Source organism: Cebus imitator, unplaced genomic scaffold (genome assembly GCF_001604975.1).
Source record: "Cebus imitator isolate Cc_AM_T3 unplaced genomic scaffold, Cebus_imitator-1.0 Scaffold295, whole genome shotgun sequence".
In the NCBI taxonomy this organism is placed as follows: Eukaryota; Metazoa; Chordata; class Mammalia; order Primates; family Cebidae; genus Cebus; species Cebus imitator.
In genome coordinates this window covers 1,681,804-1,701,423 of record NW_016107610.1, presented here as the reverse complement: position 1 = coordinate 1,701,423, position 19,620 = coordinate 1,681,804, and the positions used below count along the sequence as shown (strand labels likewise).

The following is a 19,620-nucleotide window of genomic DNA, read 5'->3' as shown; positions in this document are numbered from 1 at the left end:
AAAAAAAAAAAAAAAACCCTCACCTGCACTTGATTCTATTGTCAGCTTGCTGTGAACAATTTTTGCTTTAATATATGAATTACATTAATACCTCACATTACATATATGAAGCCAAATTACACTAACTTAGTTTGCTTACAACCTCAAATCTTACTCCCAGTACACATTCCAATAAATTTATTCTGTAAAAACAATACATTTTTTTGTTTTTGATTTTTTTTTTACAGTAAACTTTTCAACTACAAACCTTGAATACGCGAAAGATGTTCCAAGGACAAGCATTAACAAGATTGATAAAAATCAAACTGACTAAATGTGTTCTCACAATATAAGCTGGCATAAAAATAAATAAAATTCTCTATTTCACAATAGCAACAATAATGTACACATAATAATGGTTTGTGGATGAATATTAACTATTCTAATTGTAGTTTCAAAAGAAAACAGTTTATTTTAAAAGTCTACATTTAAAAGTCAATGCTTTGTCTGGTTTCCCATAGGGCTGTTGCTGTTTCTAGCTTTAAAATGTAAAGTACCCACCTTGAGTGCTTAGCTCAAAATTGTATTGGCACTGGGAAAAAATAAATCATTGCCTTTATTTTGGAGTAACACAAAAAGACTCACTAACTTCACATATAGAAACTTAGTTTGTGTACATAACAATATGAATTTTGAGAAGTATAAGCTGTCAACTAGCTATTTCTAATACAGAATAGATATTTTACAATATGGTTAAACTTTACACATGGCCTCAAAACTGAAGGACAATTTTAATTTCGTCTTCAATATACCAACATTATGTATTTAGGATTTAGTTCCTGGGTTCTGTCACAGAGAGGAAATTCCATTCTTAAGCATTATGTTGAGTGGTCATCTAAAAATGTTAATTTATACTTAACTGGGTGTTTGGTGATGGTGGGGTAAAGGCAGGAAAATGATGATCATAACTGCCTTGATAAAAGGATCTTAGGCATGTATAAGTCTGCGCAAAAATCTTGATAATCCTTAGTGGTTAAGGGCAACTTCATGCAACCAAATAACATGAAATTAAATCAGTAACTTTTAAAAAAGGCTAAAATGTCTTTTCCCCCCGAAACACAACAGAGAGGAATATGAATAATGTACATACAAACTGGGGTTCTGTCAATGACAACAAGGACTATGTGTTGGTTCTTATCAAATCCAAGAATATTAGACAACCAAACATATAACCTTCTTGTGGTTTCTCTTAATATGCAGCATTCATTATGGTAGTTAGGTCTGTAAAAAAAAAAAAAAGAAAGAAAACAAGCCTTTAGATGATTTAGGATACTACCAATGAGAGCTATCCACACCTAGATAGTACATAATTGGGTTTTCTGAAATTTTAATATGCACTGCAGCATTAACAATACTTACTGAGCAAGAGCAGCTTCTGTGGCTTTGCTTTAGACCTGTCAGTGCAAAAAGTTAAAGGAAATACTAGGGTATTTTTAGTGCCCATAGAAAAAAAGAATAAACCCTGTCTACTGTCTGTTAGGGCAGAGTGCAGCAGTGTACATTCTACAATTCTAGGACTATGTTTATTGCTGGAATACATCATCAATGGAGAAATTGATATAATCTATCTTTGTGAGGACTGTGCTGTCAGAAAGAAAGGTAAGCTGTATAAAATTTAAAAAGCACTTAGAGTGTGCATAAATTAGTCTTAAGAATATTAATAACTTAATTACTTGTGACAAATGGCTCAAACAAATTTAAGAGTCACTTAAGATGTACAGTTTTTGGCTTCTTGCTTTTGAAAAAAAAAAAAAAAACATAAAGGATAAGAGGAAGCCTAGATTTCTTTTTAAAATTTAGATGGCATCCATGTGACAAAGAGAAAAATAAAATATGTTTCATAAAATAATTATATTTCTATTTGGGTCCCACTTTAAATTGTGTCTGGTTCTATTTCCCCAAAAGGATGCTATTTTTTTCCCTCATCATTAACCCAAATATATTAAACTCCCTAGTAACACCCTCATGGGATGAATGAAAGAGGGAACTCAGGTCTCAAATATTTTTTTCTAAAAACAGCCAACTTCCACTCTTAATTTCACTAAATGAATGAACATGTTTGTAAGCACATGTGCACACTCATGGGTATGTTCTCATTCAGACAGTCAAAATGTATGCTAAATGCTATATATTATAATAAATGATTCCAGTACCTTCAAAGGAGAAAAACTTTCCAAACCTTCCATCCCCTTAAGACAGCAGAAATACACTTTTTAGCCTTCTGTCCCTACCAAAACGGGGAAGTGAATCTTAAAAAAAAATTTTTTTTAATTTATGAACTTGAAAAATGGAGTGCCTGGTGACTCCTAATTATTTCTTAACAAAAACACCAATTAGAAGATTGTACTCACAGATACTTTGGAGGATCTTCCTCATTTGTGAAGGAGGAAGACACCCATTAGAACAATGAAACATTGTTAGTCAACCAAAAAACCTTTTTTTTTTTTTTTAAGACGGAGTCTCGCTATGTTGTCTAGTCTGGAGTACAATGGCACAATCTCGGTTCACTGCAACCTCTGCCTCCCGGGTTCAAGTGATTATCCTGCCTCAGCCTCCTGAGTAGCTGGGATCACACGTGCGCACCACCATGCCCAGCTAATTTTTGTAGTTTCAGTAGAGACAGGGTTTCACCATTTTGGTCAGGCTGAACTCCTGATCTCATGATCTCCCTGCTTCGGCCTCCCAAAGTGCTGGGATTATAGGCATGACCCACCACGCCTGGCCGAAACCTTCTTTAACAATATTTTCTTATGATTACTGTGAAAGGCAATAAACTCTATGTTTACCTTGGTAGAACACTTATAGTAAAAACTACTCAATCCACATCAAAGAATATTTTTGAAACAGGTGGTCCCATGGTAGCCTCAGAGTAGAATTCGTATCCCAAACAAAGTGAAGGGAGCACCAAGAATGTGACTACAATTTTAAAGACATGCTTTTTGGGTCTTTAAACAAGGTGCTGTCAAATGGGTTCTTTGTAAAAGCAAATTACAAAATTTGAAATTAAAAAAATTCTCCCAAACCATATCACTCTTTGCATACATGTATTGAAAGCCGTATCTTGCTAATTCATCATGGTATATATTCTGGACATGGTACTCTGTCTCCTAGGTCTGAAGTCTCCTCTGAGTAAATAGCCACAAGTGGTTCCTTATGCACGCTGGTTGCCATTCACCCCTATAGTAGATAATAGCTGGAGAATCCAATCAGATTTTTTCTGGAGGTATCTAAATGTGAGGCACACTGAGACGCTGTAGGGTGGCAGTGAAGCTGAAGGATACCCAGAACACTATAAGCAGAAGCTATGAAGCAATAGAAGCCATAAGGATCTTTTCAAGAAGTACTATTGATATGAAGGAATGTCAACATGGCTACTCAGGTGTGGCAGTTTGGCACATTGTAAAAAATAAGTAACATCACTTCTAGAAAAACAACTATTTTTTGCAAATGTTAAAATTTGAGCATTTAGTGAAAATTAGAATTTTGAATCCTCCATGACTGACAGTTTTCCAATACTTAAAGACTTTTTCTTTTTTTAATAAACAGGGTCTTGCTCTGGTGCCCATGCTGGAGTGTAGCAGTGTGATCACAGCTCACTGTCGTCTTGAACTCCTGGCCTCAAGCTATCCTCCTACCTCAGTCTACCAAAGTGCTAGAGTTAACATGTGTTAGCCACCGCACTTGGCCCCAATACTTAAAAGACTTTTCTGATGAGAAAGGTAGTGATATTAAAAATGTGATTAAAAATATTTTATACTGAAATGGGTTAATATTTGGAAGACCCAAGTAATTCAGAGAACCTATATTTTCTAAATGGGGAAAAGCTATTCAAAGTGCTAGATAGATCAACAAGCATATGGAGAAAAGCTCAGTATCACTGATCATCAGAGAAATGCAAATCAAAACTGCAATGACATACCATCTCACACAACTCAACGGCTATTACTAAAAAGCCAAAAAACAACATTCTAGCAATGTTGCAGAGAAAAGGGAATGCTTATATGCTGTTGCTAAGTGTAAATTAGTTCAACCACTGTGGAAATCAATATGGCAATTACTTAAAGAGCTAAAAACAGAATTACCATTCAACCCAGCAATCCCATTACTGATTATATACCCAAAGGAATATAAATCATTCTACCATAAAGACACATGCATGTGAATGTTCATTGCAGCACTATACACAATAGCAAAGATAAGGAATCAACCTAAATGCCCATCAATGACAGACTGGATAAAGAAAATGTGGTACATATATACCATGGAATACTATGCAGTTATAAAAAAGAGTGAGAGCATGTCTTTTGTGGGAACATGGATAGAGCTGGGGCCATTATCCTTAACACGAGAACAGAAAACCAGATACCGCATGTTTTAACTTCTAAGTGGAAGCTAGATGATGAGAACTCATGGACACAAAGAGGGGAAGAATGGACACTACGGCTTACTTGAGGGTAGAGGGGAGGAGGGAGAGGATCAGAAAAAATAACTATGGGATACTAGGCTTAGAACCTGGGGTAATGAAATAATCGGTACAACAAACACCTGTGACATGAGTTTACCTTTATAACAAACCTGCACATGTACCCAAGCCTAAAAGAGAAATTTAAAAAAAAGGCAAGACTATTACGATACTCGTATCTCCATTTTTCAATTACATATCTGTATAATACCAGATTTTCTTCATGTACCTTCAACAAAAATTACACATTACAACAAAGAGAGTACAGAAACAGATATGAGGATTTAGCTGTCTTGTATCAAATCAGATATTAAAAAGATTTGCAAAAATGTAAAAATGTCATTCTGCAAACTTTTTTATGAAATGTTATTTTCATAAAAATGCTATTTAAGTAATGGGTTTATTATTATATTAAGTGAATTAAGTATTTTTAAAATTTGTTATTTCTAATTAAATAAATATCATTAGTGATAACACGTATAAACAAAGCTCGTTGAGGCCCTCAATAACTTTTTTTTTTCTGAGACAGAGTCTTGCTCTGTTGCCCAGGCTGGAGTGCAGTGGTGCAATCTCAGCTCACTGAAACCTCCGCCTCCCGGGTTCAAGCGATTTTCCTGCCTCAGCCTCCCGAGTAGCTGGGATCGTGGGCGTATACCACCAGGCCCGGCTAATTTTGTACTTTTAGTAGAGATGGGCGTTTCACCATGGTGGCCAGGCTGGTGTTGAACTCCTGACATCAGGTGATCCACCCGCCTCAGCCTCCCAAAGTGTTGAGATTACAGGCCCCTTAAAGGGGGCCAGGTGCGGTGGCTCACACCTGTAATTCAAGCACTCTGGGAGGCTGAGGCGGGTGGATCACTTGAGGTCAGGAGTTTAAGACCAGTCTGGCCAACATGGTGAAACCCCATCTCTACTAAAAATACAAAATTAGCCAGGTGTAGTGGCATGCACCTGTAATCCCAGCTACTTGGAAGGCTGAGGCAGGAGAATTGCTTGAACCCAGGAGGTGGAGGTTGTAGTGAGTCAAGATCTCACCACTGCACTCCAGCCTGGGAGACAGAGCGAGACTTCACCTCAAACAAAGAAGCAAGCAAGCAAACAAACAAACTTTTAAGGGTATTAAAGATGTCTTGAGACTGAGAATAAATGATAGTAAATGGAGAGAGGTAAGACTGCAAAGATAAACTGGGGTCCAGCTGTGAAAGGCATTATATAATAGAATAAGGAACTCAGACTTAATCTTGCGGGGCACTGGGGAGACATAAGGAGGCAGTCACTATATTGAAGAAAGAACAGGTTAGGGGTCAGAAGAACGGCCACTGGTAAATCATCCCAACATTTATTCTATCCTCTGTCCTTCCCTCCAATTGTGTGGTAGCTTTTTTTTTTTTTTTAAATGATTTAATGATTTAAGACTTTATTGTCAACTGAGGGTATGTATTCCAAATATTCTCTAGTAAACATACTGGAATAATTACAAATTATAAGTCCCGATTCACCGATACTCCACGGTTCTCAGATTTTCCCCTCCACTGACTACCAGGCAATCATCAGCACCAGACAAGGCTGCCCACTGCTAGTATCTTTCACTGCAGTCCTCCCAGGCTCAAGCAATTCTCCCACCTCAGCCCTGCAAGTAGTTGGGACTACAGACGGATGCCACAGTTGTGTGGTAGCCTTGTGATTTAGGGACTTGAATCCAGCTCCACGGGTGTGGAGAACCTGACTGGTGTGAGCCAGTTCTAATCCCCTTGTATCAGAGGTTGGTTTAGGGATGGGTAGCCTTCTGATATAGTCTCCAATGATTCCTGCCTCCAGAATCTCTACATCACATTCTTGTGTAATTCCTGCCCCTTGAGTGTAGGCTGGACCTAGTGACTTGCTTATAATAAACAGAATGAAGTAAAAGTGATGGGATGTCACTTCTGATATTAGGTTACAAAATACTGACTTTTCTGTTTGCCAGCACTCTCTTTTGCTGACACTTTACTCTTATTCTGATGAAGCCAGCTGCCATGTTGTGAGCTGCCTCAGAGAGAGATCCATGGGGCAAGGCATCAAGGGAGGCCTCTGGGTAACAACTCATGAGGATCTGAGGCCAACAGTCCAATCGCTGTGAAGAGCTGAATCCTGCCAAGAACAATCTGAGTGATCTTAGAAGAGGATCTATTCCCAGTTAAGCCTTATGATGATTTTAGTCCCTGCAAACACCTGGACTGAATTTTGGTATCTCAATTCCTTTTGGAAGAGACCCAGAGACAGAGGATTCAGCAAGTTGCACCTGAATGGACTCTTGATAAACAGAAAAGATGAGACAATAAGTGCCTCTGTAAGTCACCAGGTTTCAGTTACATGGCAATAGATAACTAATAAAGCAGGTGTAAGCCAATTAGTGTGCAGTGTCCTCCTGGCCACAGATGAGTAACTTCCACCTTCTAGCCACATCAATCAAAGAAACTCCAAGTATTCTGGATAAGGATGCCTCCCTCTTTCTGCTCCTACTGCTAGTGGCAGGAGGGAGGAAGTACTCAGAGAGCATCTGGGAGCAAAAAGGGACCCCTAAGATTCTCTTCTTTCTTTCACTTAACAATATGCATAACATCAACCCATCACCTACTTTGAGGCCATCAAGCTTTTTATCATTATGCCCTTTATCCCCACTTACTTTGGATACTACAAGATGGGCTCCAGAGCACTCATCATTCCTGGACTGATATCCCCAGTCAGCTTTGCACAGGTCCTTTTACGGCCTTGTTTCTTAGTAGACGCCCCACCCCATTCTTTAATCTCTTCTACTGGGCCCCCTGAAAACCACAATTAGCCATTAGCAAAACTCCTATATTCCCAACTTGAATTTCCAAGATATTCCACTCACCAACTTGTTCTAATTAAAACCTGTTTTCTTCTAAGGGCAGTGCTGCCTCTTTCCCCGTAACCCTCTGAAATGGTAACTCTGTTCTCTCCCACAGCTCTTGTACGACTACTTGCCCTGGAGATGGGAAAGGTGTCCTCCTTGCTCCTCACTACGATTTATAAGCTATCTGTTCTCTCCACTGTGCCCCACATTCCCTGAAAATAAAACCCTCCTAATTTTGAATCTCAGTGTAAGCTACTCCCCTCCTTGCTGCAGTCATCTATAGACTCCCTGACTTAGTCTCCTTACTTTTTAAAGATTTCACTTCTGGCCCTCTGTCATTTATTGTAATTCCTCTGATTTCAATATCCATGTAGATTATCTTTCTAACATTCTGGTATCTCAGTTCCTTGGTGTCCTCTCTGCCAAAGATCCTGTCTTCTAAGACTCTACCTCAGTCACTCACTCCCATGGTTATTTCTTTTTTCCTTTTCTTTCCCCCTCCGTCCTTTCCTCCTTTCCTTTGTCTCTCTCTCTCTCTTTTTTGAGATGAAGTCTTGCTCTGTCGCCCAGGTTGGAATATAGTGGTGCGATCTTGGCTCACTGCAACCTCTGCCTCCCGAGTTCACGCGATTCTCATGCCTCAGCCTCCTGAGTAGCTGAGACTACAGGCATGCACCACCATGCCCTGCTAATTTTTGCATTTTTAGTAGAGACAGGGTTTTGCTATATTGGCTAGGCTGGTCTTGAACTCCTGACCACAGGTGATCCACCTGCCTTGGACTCCCAAAGTCCATGGTTCTTTCTTAAGACAAGTGATTCACAACCACTGGGAGTAACTATAAATACTGTCTTAAGCCGCTGTTTTGAAAGCAAAATTATGTAGGCATTTTAGGTTATTATTCTACTGGTATTTAATGCATGGGGGTCACTGTCTTGTGATGCAGACAGTGCTTGTACAATGAAGAATTAACTGCCCCACTCGAAATACTAGTAGTACTTGCACTGTCATCATTAACTACTGCAACCTTTCCACGATTCTATTCAAATATCTCACTCTTCTATCGCCATTTATATTTCCAGCTCACTCCTTCTACTTGGTACTTCAACTCCCAACAACTGTTTGATACTTAAAATCTGTTGACTCTATCCCTTCCTCATTTACATCTTTCCTCTTAACATATGTTGGATTCCATATGTTATATGGAATATTATAATATTATAATATTCCATGTTATAATCCTTGTACACATCCTTGATTCCCTGGCCTCTAATCTCCTTTACCATACTCTCTGGGAAAATCCCAATTCTAGTTAAATTCAATTCTCTGTCCTCTCTGTGACTGCATAATTGAATATGCCTGGAGAAAAACACACAAGTATTATGACTGGCCTCAAGCAAGTAAAATTCAAGACCACTGGCCTCAAGCAAGCCTTCATTCATTCATTCATTCATTCATGTATTTGACAGAGTCTTGCTCTTTCACCCAGGCTGGAGTGCAGTGGTGGGATCCTGGCTCACTGCAATCTCCGCCTCCCAGGTTCAAGTCATTCTCCTGCCTCATCCCCCCAAGTAGCTGGGACTACAGGTACGTGCCATCACGGCCAGCTAATTTTTTGTATTTTCAGTAGAGACGGTGTTTCACCAAATTGGCCAGGCTGCTCTTGAACTCCTGACTTCATGATCTGCCCGCCTCAGCCTCCCAAAGTGCTGGGATTACAGGTGTGAGCCACCATGTACAGTAAAGCAAGCCTTTATTATTGCCTGGCAATTCAACTTCATTTTCCAAGTTCATTCATTCTCTTATTCTTCTAAATGACTATTTTGTACCTCTTCCTCTCTCTTGAATCTTCCAATATTTTTCCTATTCTTACTCTTAAATGCAAACCTTGTTCCCTAAGAAAATGAAGCAATCAGGTAAGAATTTCTACAAACTCTCACCCTAAGTATCTACTTACCTGTATCTGTGCCCCAATACTCTGCCTTTCCTACTGATTCAATGGATGAATCACCAAGGCAACCTTCCAAATTTGCACTAGATCTTACACCTCCTTCCTTTTTTTTTTTTTTTTAAATGGAGTCTCACTCTGTCACCAGGCTGGAGTGCAGTGGCCCAATCTCGGCTCACTGCAACCTCCACCTTCTGGGTTCAAGCAATTCTCCTGCCTCAAACTCCTGAGTAGCTGGAACTATAGGTGTACACCACCATGCCCAGCTAATTTTTATATTTTTAGTAGAGACGGGTTTCACCATGTTGGCCAGGATGGTCTCGAACTCTTGGCCTCATGATCTGCCTGCCTCAGCCTCCCAAGGTGCTGGGATTACAGGCGTGAGCCACCATGCCCGGCCCTACCTTCTTGCTTTCTAAGGGACACTGCTTCAGCAATTCTTTCTTACATTAGCATTTTGTGATCATTTCTGACTTGGATCATTCTTACCAGCATATGTAAATTCTCCCATCAAGAAAAAAAGCCCTTCCTTGAACTTCTATCCTAGACTATGACTACTAAATATTTGAAAATTAAAATTAGGCAATTAGCCCTACATGATGTCAGGACTCATTAGAAAGCTACTATAATTAAGAGAGTGTAGTATTGACCAAAGAAAAGAATTAGAGAACCCAGAGAGATACTTATGAATATATGACACATGCACTGCAGATCAGCGAGAAAAGGAAGGACTATTCAATAAATTGTGCTGGTTCAAGTGGTTATGCTTAAACAAGCCATAAAAAGGAAAGTCTGATAATGTTGACTATAATACAATAAAGTTTAAAAAGTCTGTTCACTAAAAATATCAGAAAGAAATTGAATAGACAAGCCATAAACTTGGAGAGGATATCTGCAAGGCATGTGACAATCCATGTGAGTTAGAATCCAGAATATGTAAAGAAGTCCTACAAATCAGTAAGAAATAAAATCCAATAGGAAAATGGGCAAAACCCAAAACAATTACTGTATAGAGAAGAAAACATGGGTGGTCAATAAACATGAAAGGAAGCTCAACCTTATCATTCATCAGAGAACTGTAAATTAACATTATAACGACCATTTTATACTCACTATATTGGCAAGAATTAAAAAGCCTGACTATGCCAAGTTAATCACAGAGAACTCTTCTACACCACTGGTGAGAATGTCCAACTACTAAGGAAAATAATTTGGCATTATCTTGTAAACTTGAAATCCATCAACTCATGACTCAGTATTTTCAGTTCTAGTTACATATCCTAAACAAATTCTTGTACATGTATACTAGTAGACAGGCATGAGGATGTTCACAACCACACAGTTCATAATAATTGCAAAAAGCTGGAAACAACCCAATTGCCCATCCATAGGAGACTGGATAAATAAATTGTGGTATACCTATGAAACTGAATATTGTACAGTAGTTAAAATAAATAGACCACTGCTACCATAATCACATGACTCTTGGAAAAATAGTGCTGAGTATCGTGTTTTTTAAAAGCTAAAAATAAGCAAAATTAAATAATATACTGTTTAAGTATATACCTATATGTTATAGGCTAAAATTTTAAAAAGAACAGGAAATAATAAATACAACATTAGTGCTCATCTCTGGGTAGGCAGATGGGACTGGAGAGAGTATGTAAATAGATACAAGTTAATTGTGATGTTCTAGTTTTTAAGTTCAGTGTTAGGGTCACTTTACAATTTTATAACCTTACATTTATATATATTATTTTGTATATAACAAACATATCATTAAAAACAGGTTGAAAATAAAAGGATCTCAGGCTCTTGCTTCCCACTTGAGCTTGTACAAGCTGTGTGATCCTAGGCCAATTCTTTCTGCCTCAGTTTCCCCAACTAAAAAGCAGAAGCAATACTTGCACCTACCTCGTGAAGTTTGTGTGAGGATTAAATGAGATAATGCATGCAGAGCATGCACAATATGTGGCATACAGGCTACTGGTGCTAGATAGTAGCAGCTATTATGTTCTAAGGTGCTTTCAAGAAGAAATGGTTTTATTAATAGCTGGAACAATGAATCTACAAAGCACAGGATATATAGAATGAAAAAAGTCATCAGTAAAGTTGAAATCATGTGAATGGATAAGATGAACATAAGAAATTTTCAGAGTAGAAGTGTGCCAAGTCAGACTGAAGAAAGGAGCTCCAGAAAGAGACTGAGAAGGAAAAGGGAGAGGAAGCAGAAGAGATTGGTAACCCCGAGGAGAAGTCAGGAGAAGTATCTAATGGAATTAAATTTTGCAGAGGTAAAAATGAAGATTAAATGAGACACTGGATTGGGCAAGGAGAGGATCACTAGGAACCTTTTCAAGAACTAGTTCAATGAAGTAGTCAAAGAAGAAATAAGAGTGCAACGGGTAAAGTCATGAGTTGGAGGTGAGGAAATAGAAACTGGGGGGAAAGATCATTCTTTTTAAGAAGTTTAGAGATAAAAAGAAAAGTGAAAAACGTAGAATATAAGATTAAAGGGAGATATCATCTAGATTAAGGGAGACCTTAGGCTGTTTATAGGCAGTGGGGAAGGAGCCAATGGAAAAGAAGATTTGGTATAGAAGAAGGCGACAAATGATTGGGTGTGCTTTGAAGAAAACAGGAGATATTCTAAATCCTGACAATAGAAAGATGTAAATGAGTGCTTCTCAGACTTTCATGTGCATATGAATTACTTGGAGTTGAGTTAAAATGAAGATTCTGATTCAGTATCTGGAGTTTGGGGCAGGCCTGAGATTCTGCATTTCTAACAAGCTCCCACATAATGTTGATGCTACTGGTTCACCAACCACATTTTGAGTATTAAGGGGGTAGGACAACTCTTCCTTTGTTACAAGAAGTGCATCTAGAAATGTTTGATAGTAAAGGGAAGATAAATTATTGGAGTTGTTATTTGCATATTGATGCTGCCTGACATACAGGTAGCAGGTGGAATTAAAAGAAAATCAAGTGAGCCAGGTGTTAGAGTTCTCAGTGACTGTTAGCAGGTATATGTCCCTGGGATGGCTGCTGGCAAAAGTAATGATAGAGGACTACTTATTAGAAAAAAGTCGAGAGGATGAAGATAAGCAGAAGACAGCAAGGCTGAGCTGGGTGAGAGGAATAAGAGAAAAATCAGAAGCATAATACTTTGGGAGTAATTATAGATAACTGGGAAGAAGGAGGAAAAGAGTTGAGAGGTAAACAAGACTGACATGAACAGGCAAGAACTCAGCTGAAACCAGATAAATTTCTTAGGTCGTTATTTTTAAATGATTTGACATTGTCTAACTAGTCTTCATGGAAACACTAATGGAAATGCCTAGGGGCAAAATTTGCCTTCACCAACACTTTTTTACAAAGGCGGACTTACCTGTGCTCTGAAGTTAACAAAAGTTAACAAAAGTTATGAAGAGTCAAAGTAGACAAATTCGTCCCTAGGGGTACTTTTAAATATCAATACTCAAACGTTGCTTGCATATTTAAAGTCCTCATGGGTACACTGAATTACATACTGCTTCCGGGAAAGAAGCAGCAGTATGTAATACTCTATTTTGAACATACCATTGATTTTGTAGTAAAAGAAATACAACTGTTGAATTTTGAGGTGGCATTTCATAATTTCAGTATTTCACATTGTACTTTAAAAAGACTCTGAAGTTACTAAAGTTAGTATAAAGAAGAATAAATCTGTTCCTAGAGTTCCAAATTGACAGGCAGGTGTAATTCTCACTTGGCTCTTTTGTTCTCAGACTCTAAGAACTTAATAGATTATATTAAAGAGCTGAGTGGATGCATATAATAGGCTGAAACTACTTCTCTGTTTATCAACACAATGTTTACTAATGCTCACATATGGATGTTGAATCTGAAGCAAAATGTCTTCTAATACAAGATAAGAGAAATTGTAAGCACATCCTTACCCCTTCACTGGTTTTCTGCAAGTCTGAAGTTGTGTTTCTTGTGTCATTGCCCGCATCTCCACCCTCAGAGCTGCTTTTGTTTTCCTCTTCTTTGCAGTCTTTGTCATCTTCATCTCCTGGAGATTTCCGGGACTGTTTAGAGGATTTCTAAATGTTTAGACAAGTTAAATATCATAGTCAAATGCAGAAATCCAAATGTACAAATAAGAGATGCAGCAGTAGCTGACTTGCATCTAGTCTTTGTGATTGATAGAGGATATACTGATGTAACATGCAGTATGCCAAGGCTGTGGTAGATGACATTGGACAAATCATTTCACCTCGTTGGGCCTCAGTTTAATTAGCTGGAAAGGAAGCAGAAATGGGCTAGGAGGCCTCTTAGTTCTTTCCAGCAATGTGATATTAAAAGCAGAAAATGAAGATTCATGTACCCAGAACACTGTCAATGAATAAATACCGCTGGATGAACACTACCTTAAGAAGGCTACAGAGCTGGAAGGTACCCTAAAGGTCATCCTGTTCTTCCCCATCATTTTATAGTAGTGAAAATCAAAAGAAGTGAGGTGAATTATCCAAGAGAATATACAGATATTCATGCTGGAACACCTCTTGAAGCTGTTTGGCTAATGGGATACCCAGAATCATCTTGATAAAACTGTTAGATATAAACTAATCTTTTCAATTATGGACAGTTATTTAAGAACGCAAGGCCATACTGGTGAACCAGTCCTTTTTCCTTGTCATCTTGCATTGGAGAACAAGATGAACTCTAGAGGAAGACAAAAATACAGTTAGTTTGCCTTAAGAGTTGCTTGGCAGTGTAGTATTAAAACAACAAAAAGCTGGCCCCAGTTGTGCACCTTAAGAAAGTGAAATATAGCCTTTTTTTACACTTCCTCTTTGAGACATTTAAAAAATCTTCAAGCATATTGCAAATAAGAGGTAAGGCAAAACTGGCTGGGTGCAGTGGCTCACACCTGTAATCCCAGCATTTTGGGAGTCCAAGACGGGCAGATCATGAGGTCAGGAGATTGAGACCATCCTGGCTAACACTGTGAAACTGTCTTTACTAAAAATACAAAAAATTAGCTGGGCATGGTGGCATATGCCTGTAGTCCCAGATACTCAGGAGGCGGAGGAAGGAGAATCCCTTGAACCCAGCAGGCGGAGGTTGCAGTCAGCTGAGATCATGCCACTGCACTCCAGCCTGGGCGACAGAGTGAGACTTTGTATCAAAAAAAAAGGGAGGGGGGGATAAGGCAAAACTGATTTAGCCAAGTTACTTCTGGTCTTCCAGAAATGAATAAGCAAACTGAGGCTTCTTCAGATAATTAATTTTTAAAAATGCAACTTTCAAACAGAAAACATAGGCCTGGAGCGGTGGCTCATGCACCTATAATCCCAGCACTTTGGGAGGCTGAGCAGGAGAATCGCTTCAACCTGGGAGGTGGAGGTTGCAGTGAGCAGGATGTGTCATTCACTCCAGCCTGGGCAACAGAGTGAGACTCTGTCTTGAAAAAACAAACAAAAAAAACAGAAAACATCATCTAGCTGTGTGACAGAATATATAATTAAACTGTTTCTATTTTACTTAACTGAAACTATCAACCAAGCCCAAAATGTCAGTTTAAAATGTGATTTTTACTTTTTACATGAGGGAAAACAGGGATTTAATAACACAAATGTGGAGTGTTTCAAGTGAAGGTCAAAAAGGACAATAATAAAAGTGAAACACTTTTTGTTCTCCTTATAGTATAATTGTTAAAATGTAGCAACTGCTTCATGTAGTAATTTTCAAATAACAGTCCTCAATCTGCAGTTCTTATAGATAATAATGAACTCCCTGAAATTTATAATTCTTGTAAAGGATCTTTATGAGTAACCTTATAAATGAGTTTATAACAATTTGGCATATATTTGGGATATACAGAATAGAATTAGGGCATAATAAAGTTTTATAATGAGTCACAACATTCAGTATTCAATGAAGAAATCTGGCTCCCAAGTTCTATTTTGGTAACCTTGTAAAGTTCTTCAGATTACTGAAATTCCTATAGTTCTGGAGAAGGACTCTATTTTATATATGTGGTCTTAAATTGGTTGTCTGTTTGATTTTTGCTATCTTTGTTTTTTTAACTAAAATTACTGGTGGTTTATCAACACGAGTTTAGTTTGTTTTGAGGCTCTCGTTAGTCCTACTGTATACAGTAAATAATTTGTATGCAAAATATTTTTGATCGATAATTCTCCAGTATCTGTTATGACTCAAATATGTATAATCCATACCCTTACTGCTAAAGAGAAAGATATATAATCTCCCTCAAATCTGCTATAGTATGACATTTCATTATGACTATTGAGCCTTTTCCTTAGAAAACTGAAATTAGATGAGGTAGAAGAAACAGATTTGGGGCCTTTCTCTCTACCCAAATGGAATATAGTAAAAAAAAAGTTTGTGAGCCACTAGTTTTCCATGCAAAGGTAGACTATTCACCTATAAGAAACAGACATAAAAAAAACTGGCTGGCTCAATGGCTCACACCTGTCGGATTGCTCAAGCTCAGGAGTCTGAGACCACTGTGGGCAAGACTATAAACAAAACAAAACAAAACAAAACAAAACAAATGCTGTGTGTGGTGGTGAACGCCCGTGGTCCCAACTACTGGGAAGGCTGAGGTGGGAGGACCGCTTGAGCCCAGGGGGCAGAGGTTACAGTGAGCCGAGATTGCACTGCTCTCCAGCCAGACCCTGTCAAAAAAAAAAAAAAAAAAAATCATAAATTATCATATATATATATATATATAAAGGAAGCATTTGGGAAGCCAAAGAGAACAATGAAGTTATGCTAGGTGGGTGAGTGGTTCTGTAATCAGCAGGATCAGCCTTACCTGGAAATTTGATTCCTAGATCCCACCCTAGACCTTCTGACCTGAGAAATTCTGGGAACAGGGTTCAACAATGTTTCTATTTCACTTAACTGAAACTACCAACCAAGCCTAAAATGTCTGGTTAAAATGTGGTATTTTAACTTTTTACATGAAGGGAAAACAGGGATTTAATGATACAAATGTGCAGTGTTTCCAGTTAAGATCAAGAATGGTAATAGTAAATGTGAAACACTTTTTGTTCTGCTAATAAATATAGTATAACTATTAAATGTGGCAAGCTTGTCAAACAATGTAAGCTTGCCTTCACAAGCCTTCCATGTAATTGTAAGGCATATAACAGTTTCAGAACCATTATGCCAGGTTACTTCATTAATATTAAAAATAAAAAGCCATTCTCTCTTTCTTTGTTTTTTGCCTTTTGAGACAGGGTCTCACTCTGTTTCCCAGGCTGGAGGGCAGTGGCATAATCATGGCTCACTCGCCTGGACCTTTTGGGATCATGTGATCCTTCTACCTCCGCTTCCTAAGCAGCTGGACTACAGCCAAGAGCAACCACGCCTGGCTAATTTTGTTTATTATTTGCAGAGATGAGGTCTTACTATATTGCCCAGGATGGTCTTGAACTCCTGGGCTCAAGCGATCCACTTGCCTCAGCCACTCAAAGTGTTGGGATTACAGGTATGAGCCACTGTGCCTGGCCAAAAAGCTACTAAGTGATCATGAAGTTGCAATATTGAAGGAAAGCAAATGAAATGATCCCTTAATTTAAAATAAATATTACTAAACTTAGTGTGTCTTTACCCCTTCTCTGCTTTAAATTTTAAGTCCACCCAGGTGGAGCCTCATTACTTCTGGTGTTTGTAACAGGCAATAAAAAAAATAACAGCATTTAAAAGCCACATATCCACACTCTTAAATGCCTAGGCAACATTAGGTAGTTTAGATAATTTAGAGTTGCACAACACATTACCTGGAAGCTCAGCAGGCAATCATAAATTAAGTAAAATCAATTCAAGTGGGTTTAAATGAAGTCCAAAATGCTAAAAGAAATTCAGCTTTAAAAAAATTGTAATAGAAGATACAGTTTGACAAGGAAAATTCTAATTCTTTGCTGTCATTTGCAAACTTTATCCCCATCCAAGGCATTACATGCTTTTCATTAGGTACACAGGAAATAATGCTGCATTCACGCAATTCTGCCTGTATGCCAGTTGGGTAAGATTTTATACACTGCCAAAATAAAATGCTGATAGTCTAATATACTCTTAGTAGTTGTTTTTAGAGTTTCCTAAGTATATCCAGCCACTAAATACCAGACTTTAAATAGAAGCAATTTATCCAGGTGTTCAATCATGTGACAGACCAATTATAGTGAAACCTATACTAATCTTTGGTCTTCAAGGATCCATTTATCTTGCTTTCAGTTTCTAAAAGGTGAATAATTTTCACAATCTCAGAATTCTTTCAATTATATTTCTGAATTACCATATGGAGAAACCTAGATTTTCAATTTATAAATCTAGCATCATGTCATTCCTCTATTTAAAACCTTCAAGTGCTGTTAGATTTGGAATGAAATCCAAATTCCTCATTACGGCCTACAAGGCTGCCTTTGCTAGCCTCTCCCTCTTGGTCATGATTCTCCAGCCACACCTTCTTTCAATACAGGAACATGCTAAGCTCTTCCCTGCCTCAGAGCTTTGCTGCTATATTCCTTTCCCTCTGCCATATATGGCTTCTCCTCCCACTCTCTTCTTTTAGGTATCAGCATAAACTACACGTTTTCAGAAAGTCCTGGCCACCCTATCTAAAATAGGTCTCCCTGCTCCCATTCAATTTCTTCACAGACATTTCATAATTTATTATTTATGTGATTACTGTGTGCTATCCCCCACTCTCTGCTGTACTATAATTTACGTGAAGATAGGAATGGTGTTGCTCACCACTGTATACCTAGTCTAGTGTCTGGAACAGACTAGGTGATTAGGAAATAAAAGAACTGAATAAATAAAAAGCCAAAGTCTTTGAAGCAGAATGAAAAGTAAAAATACATCTTTTTACAGTCATGTCACATAGTAATATTTTGATTAGTAACAGACCATATATACAAGGCCTAGATGTGGGGGACGCTGTACCACCTAGGTTTGTGTAAGTACACTCTATGATGTTTGCACAATGACAAAATTGCCTAATGAGGCATTTCTCAGAATTTCATGGTTAAGTGACATGCGTGCATTTACACATATAATACATAGACAGTCTTGAATTGTGTCTCCTACATTTCTCAATTCTTCAGAGCTCGTCTGGAGGTTACTGTAGGAAGCATACTCATATATCCTTAACTAAAGAACAGTCCTCCTCCAACTAAAAAGGTGGTATTTTCAGGACCAAATCAGCCATAAAGAGTCAACAGTCAGACTGCCCTAGTATCTAAGGTTACCTGACTTCCCTCTGCTGTACTGTTGTCTCTAAAGGCAGAGGCTCCACAGAATATAGTAAATTTCTATGTACCCAATAAACACATGGAAAATAATCTAAAAATGTTTTATGAATATGCACATAACATTAATAACAATGGGAAGTTTCTTAGTAACCTTTGAAGTATATGACTTTTTCCGTTTTGAGCCTGCTTTTTCATTCTTTCTTTTGCCTTTTCCATCTTCTTCTACTCTATCACCTTCTTCCTCACTGCTTGCATCTGCAGTATTTCCACCTTCTCCCTCAGTTTCTGAAGAGCTCTGTTGCTGAATTGCCTAAGAAATAATATTAGCTGATTACATTTTTGAACAAATAGCAAAAAACAAACACTGAAAAGAACTACTCTGTTTTAATTTGAAAGGGTTCTGCTTACTCTGAAGAATTTCAAAAACAAAGGGCTGTCAAACTCAATTTTCCAATGGACACTTGATTTGAACCCTTCTGAGTAAAAATTACATTTAATCCAAAATGCTACTGAAGAAAAGACATATAAGAAAGATCTGAAAAAAAGTTAAAACCAAAGAAATGAGATACAGTAAGTGACAAGGAAGTAAACCATTACCTGGTATCCAGTAAACTTTACTCCTGGGTTATTTTCTATTTCCCACAATCCTTCGTTAAATCCTTTCCGTTTGTTTGACTTTCCAAACTTGTCTTTGTACTCTTTATATGGAAAAAGGTCTTTGGGACCTAGAAATGCACTGCAGAGATATATTAGAAATAGACTTGACAGATTGATCTTCAAAGGTAAGATATTTTAAATAGCAGTATCAATGAAGGTGTCAGAGCATATTATAACAAACAAATTTAAAGTACATATAAACCCTCTGAGTTAGGCACGTATTACAAGATGTTTTAGACACATACTTAAAGGCAAAAAAAAAAAAAAATGGATAGCTGAGAATACAAGCCAGCCTCCTGGATTGTGCTACTTTATAATTTTACTTTTTTTTTTTTTTTTTGAGACGGAGTTTCACTCATGTTACCCAGGCTGGAGTGCAATGGCGCG

General features: G+C 37.9%; 1 protein-coding gene across 1 annotated transcript in view; it reads right to left on the bottom strand.

Moving 5' to 3' along the window:
- Positions 1–33: 33 nt before the first annotated feature.
- The window catches only part of HDGFL3 (HDGF like 3), a 72,644-nt gene continuing 53,057 nt past the window's right edge, over positions 34–19,620 (bottom strand). The window contains exons 3-6 of the mRNA XM_017502259.2: positions 19,174–19,312; positions 18,728–18,886; positions 13,246–13,392; positions 34–1,260 (exon numbers count right to left, since the gene is read on the bottom strand). Coding sequence (XP_017357748.1) covers positions 1,255–1,260; positions 13,246–13,392; positions 18,728–18,886; positions 19,174–19,312 — 451 coding nt within the window. The 3' untranslated portion in view covers positions 34–1,254. The remainder of the gene's footprint in view (positions 1,261–13,245; positions 13,393–18,727; positions 18,887–19,173; positions 19,313–19,620) is intronic.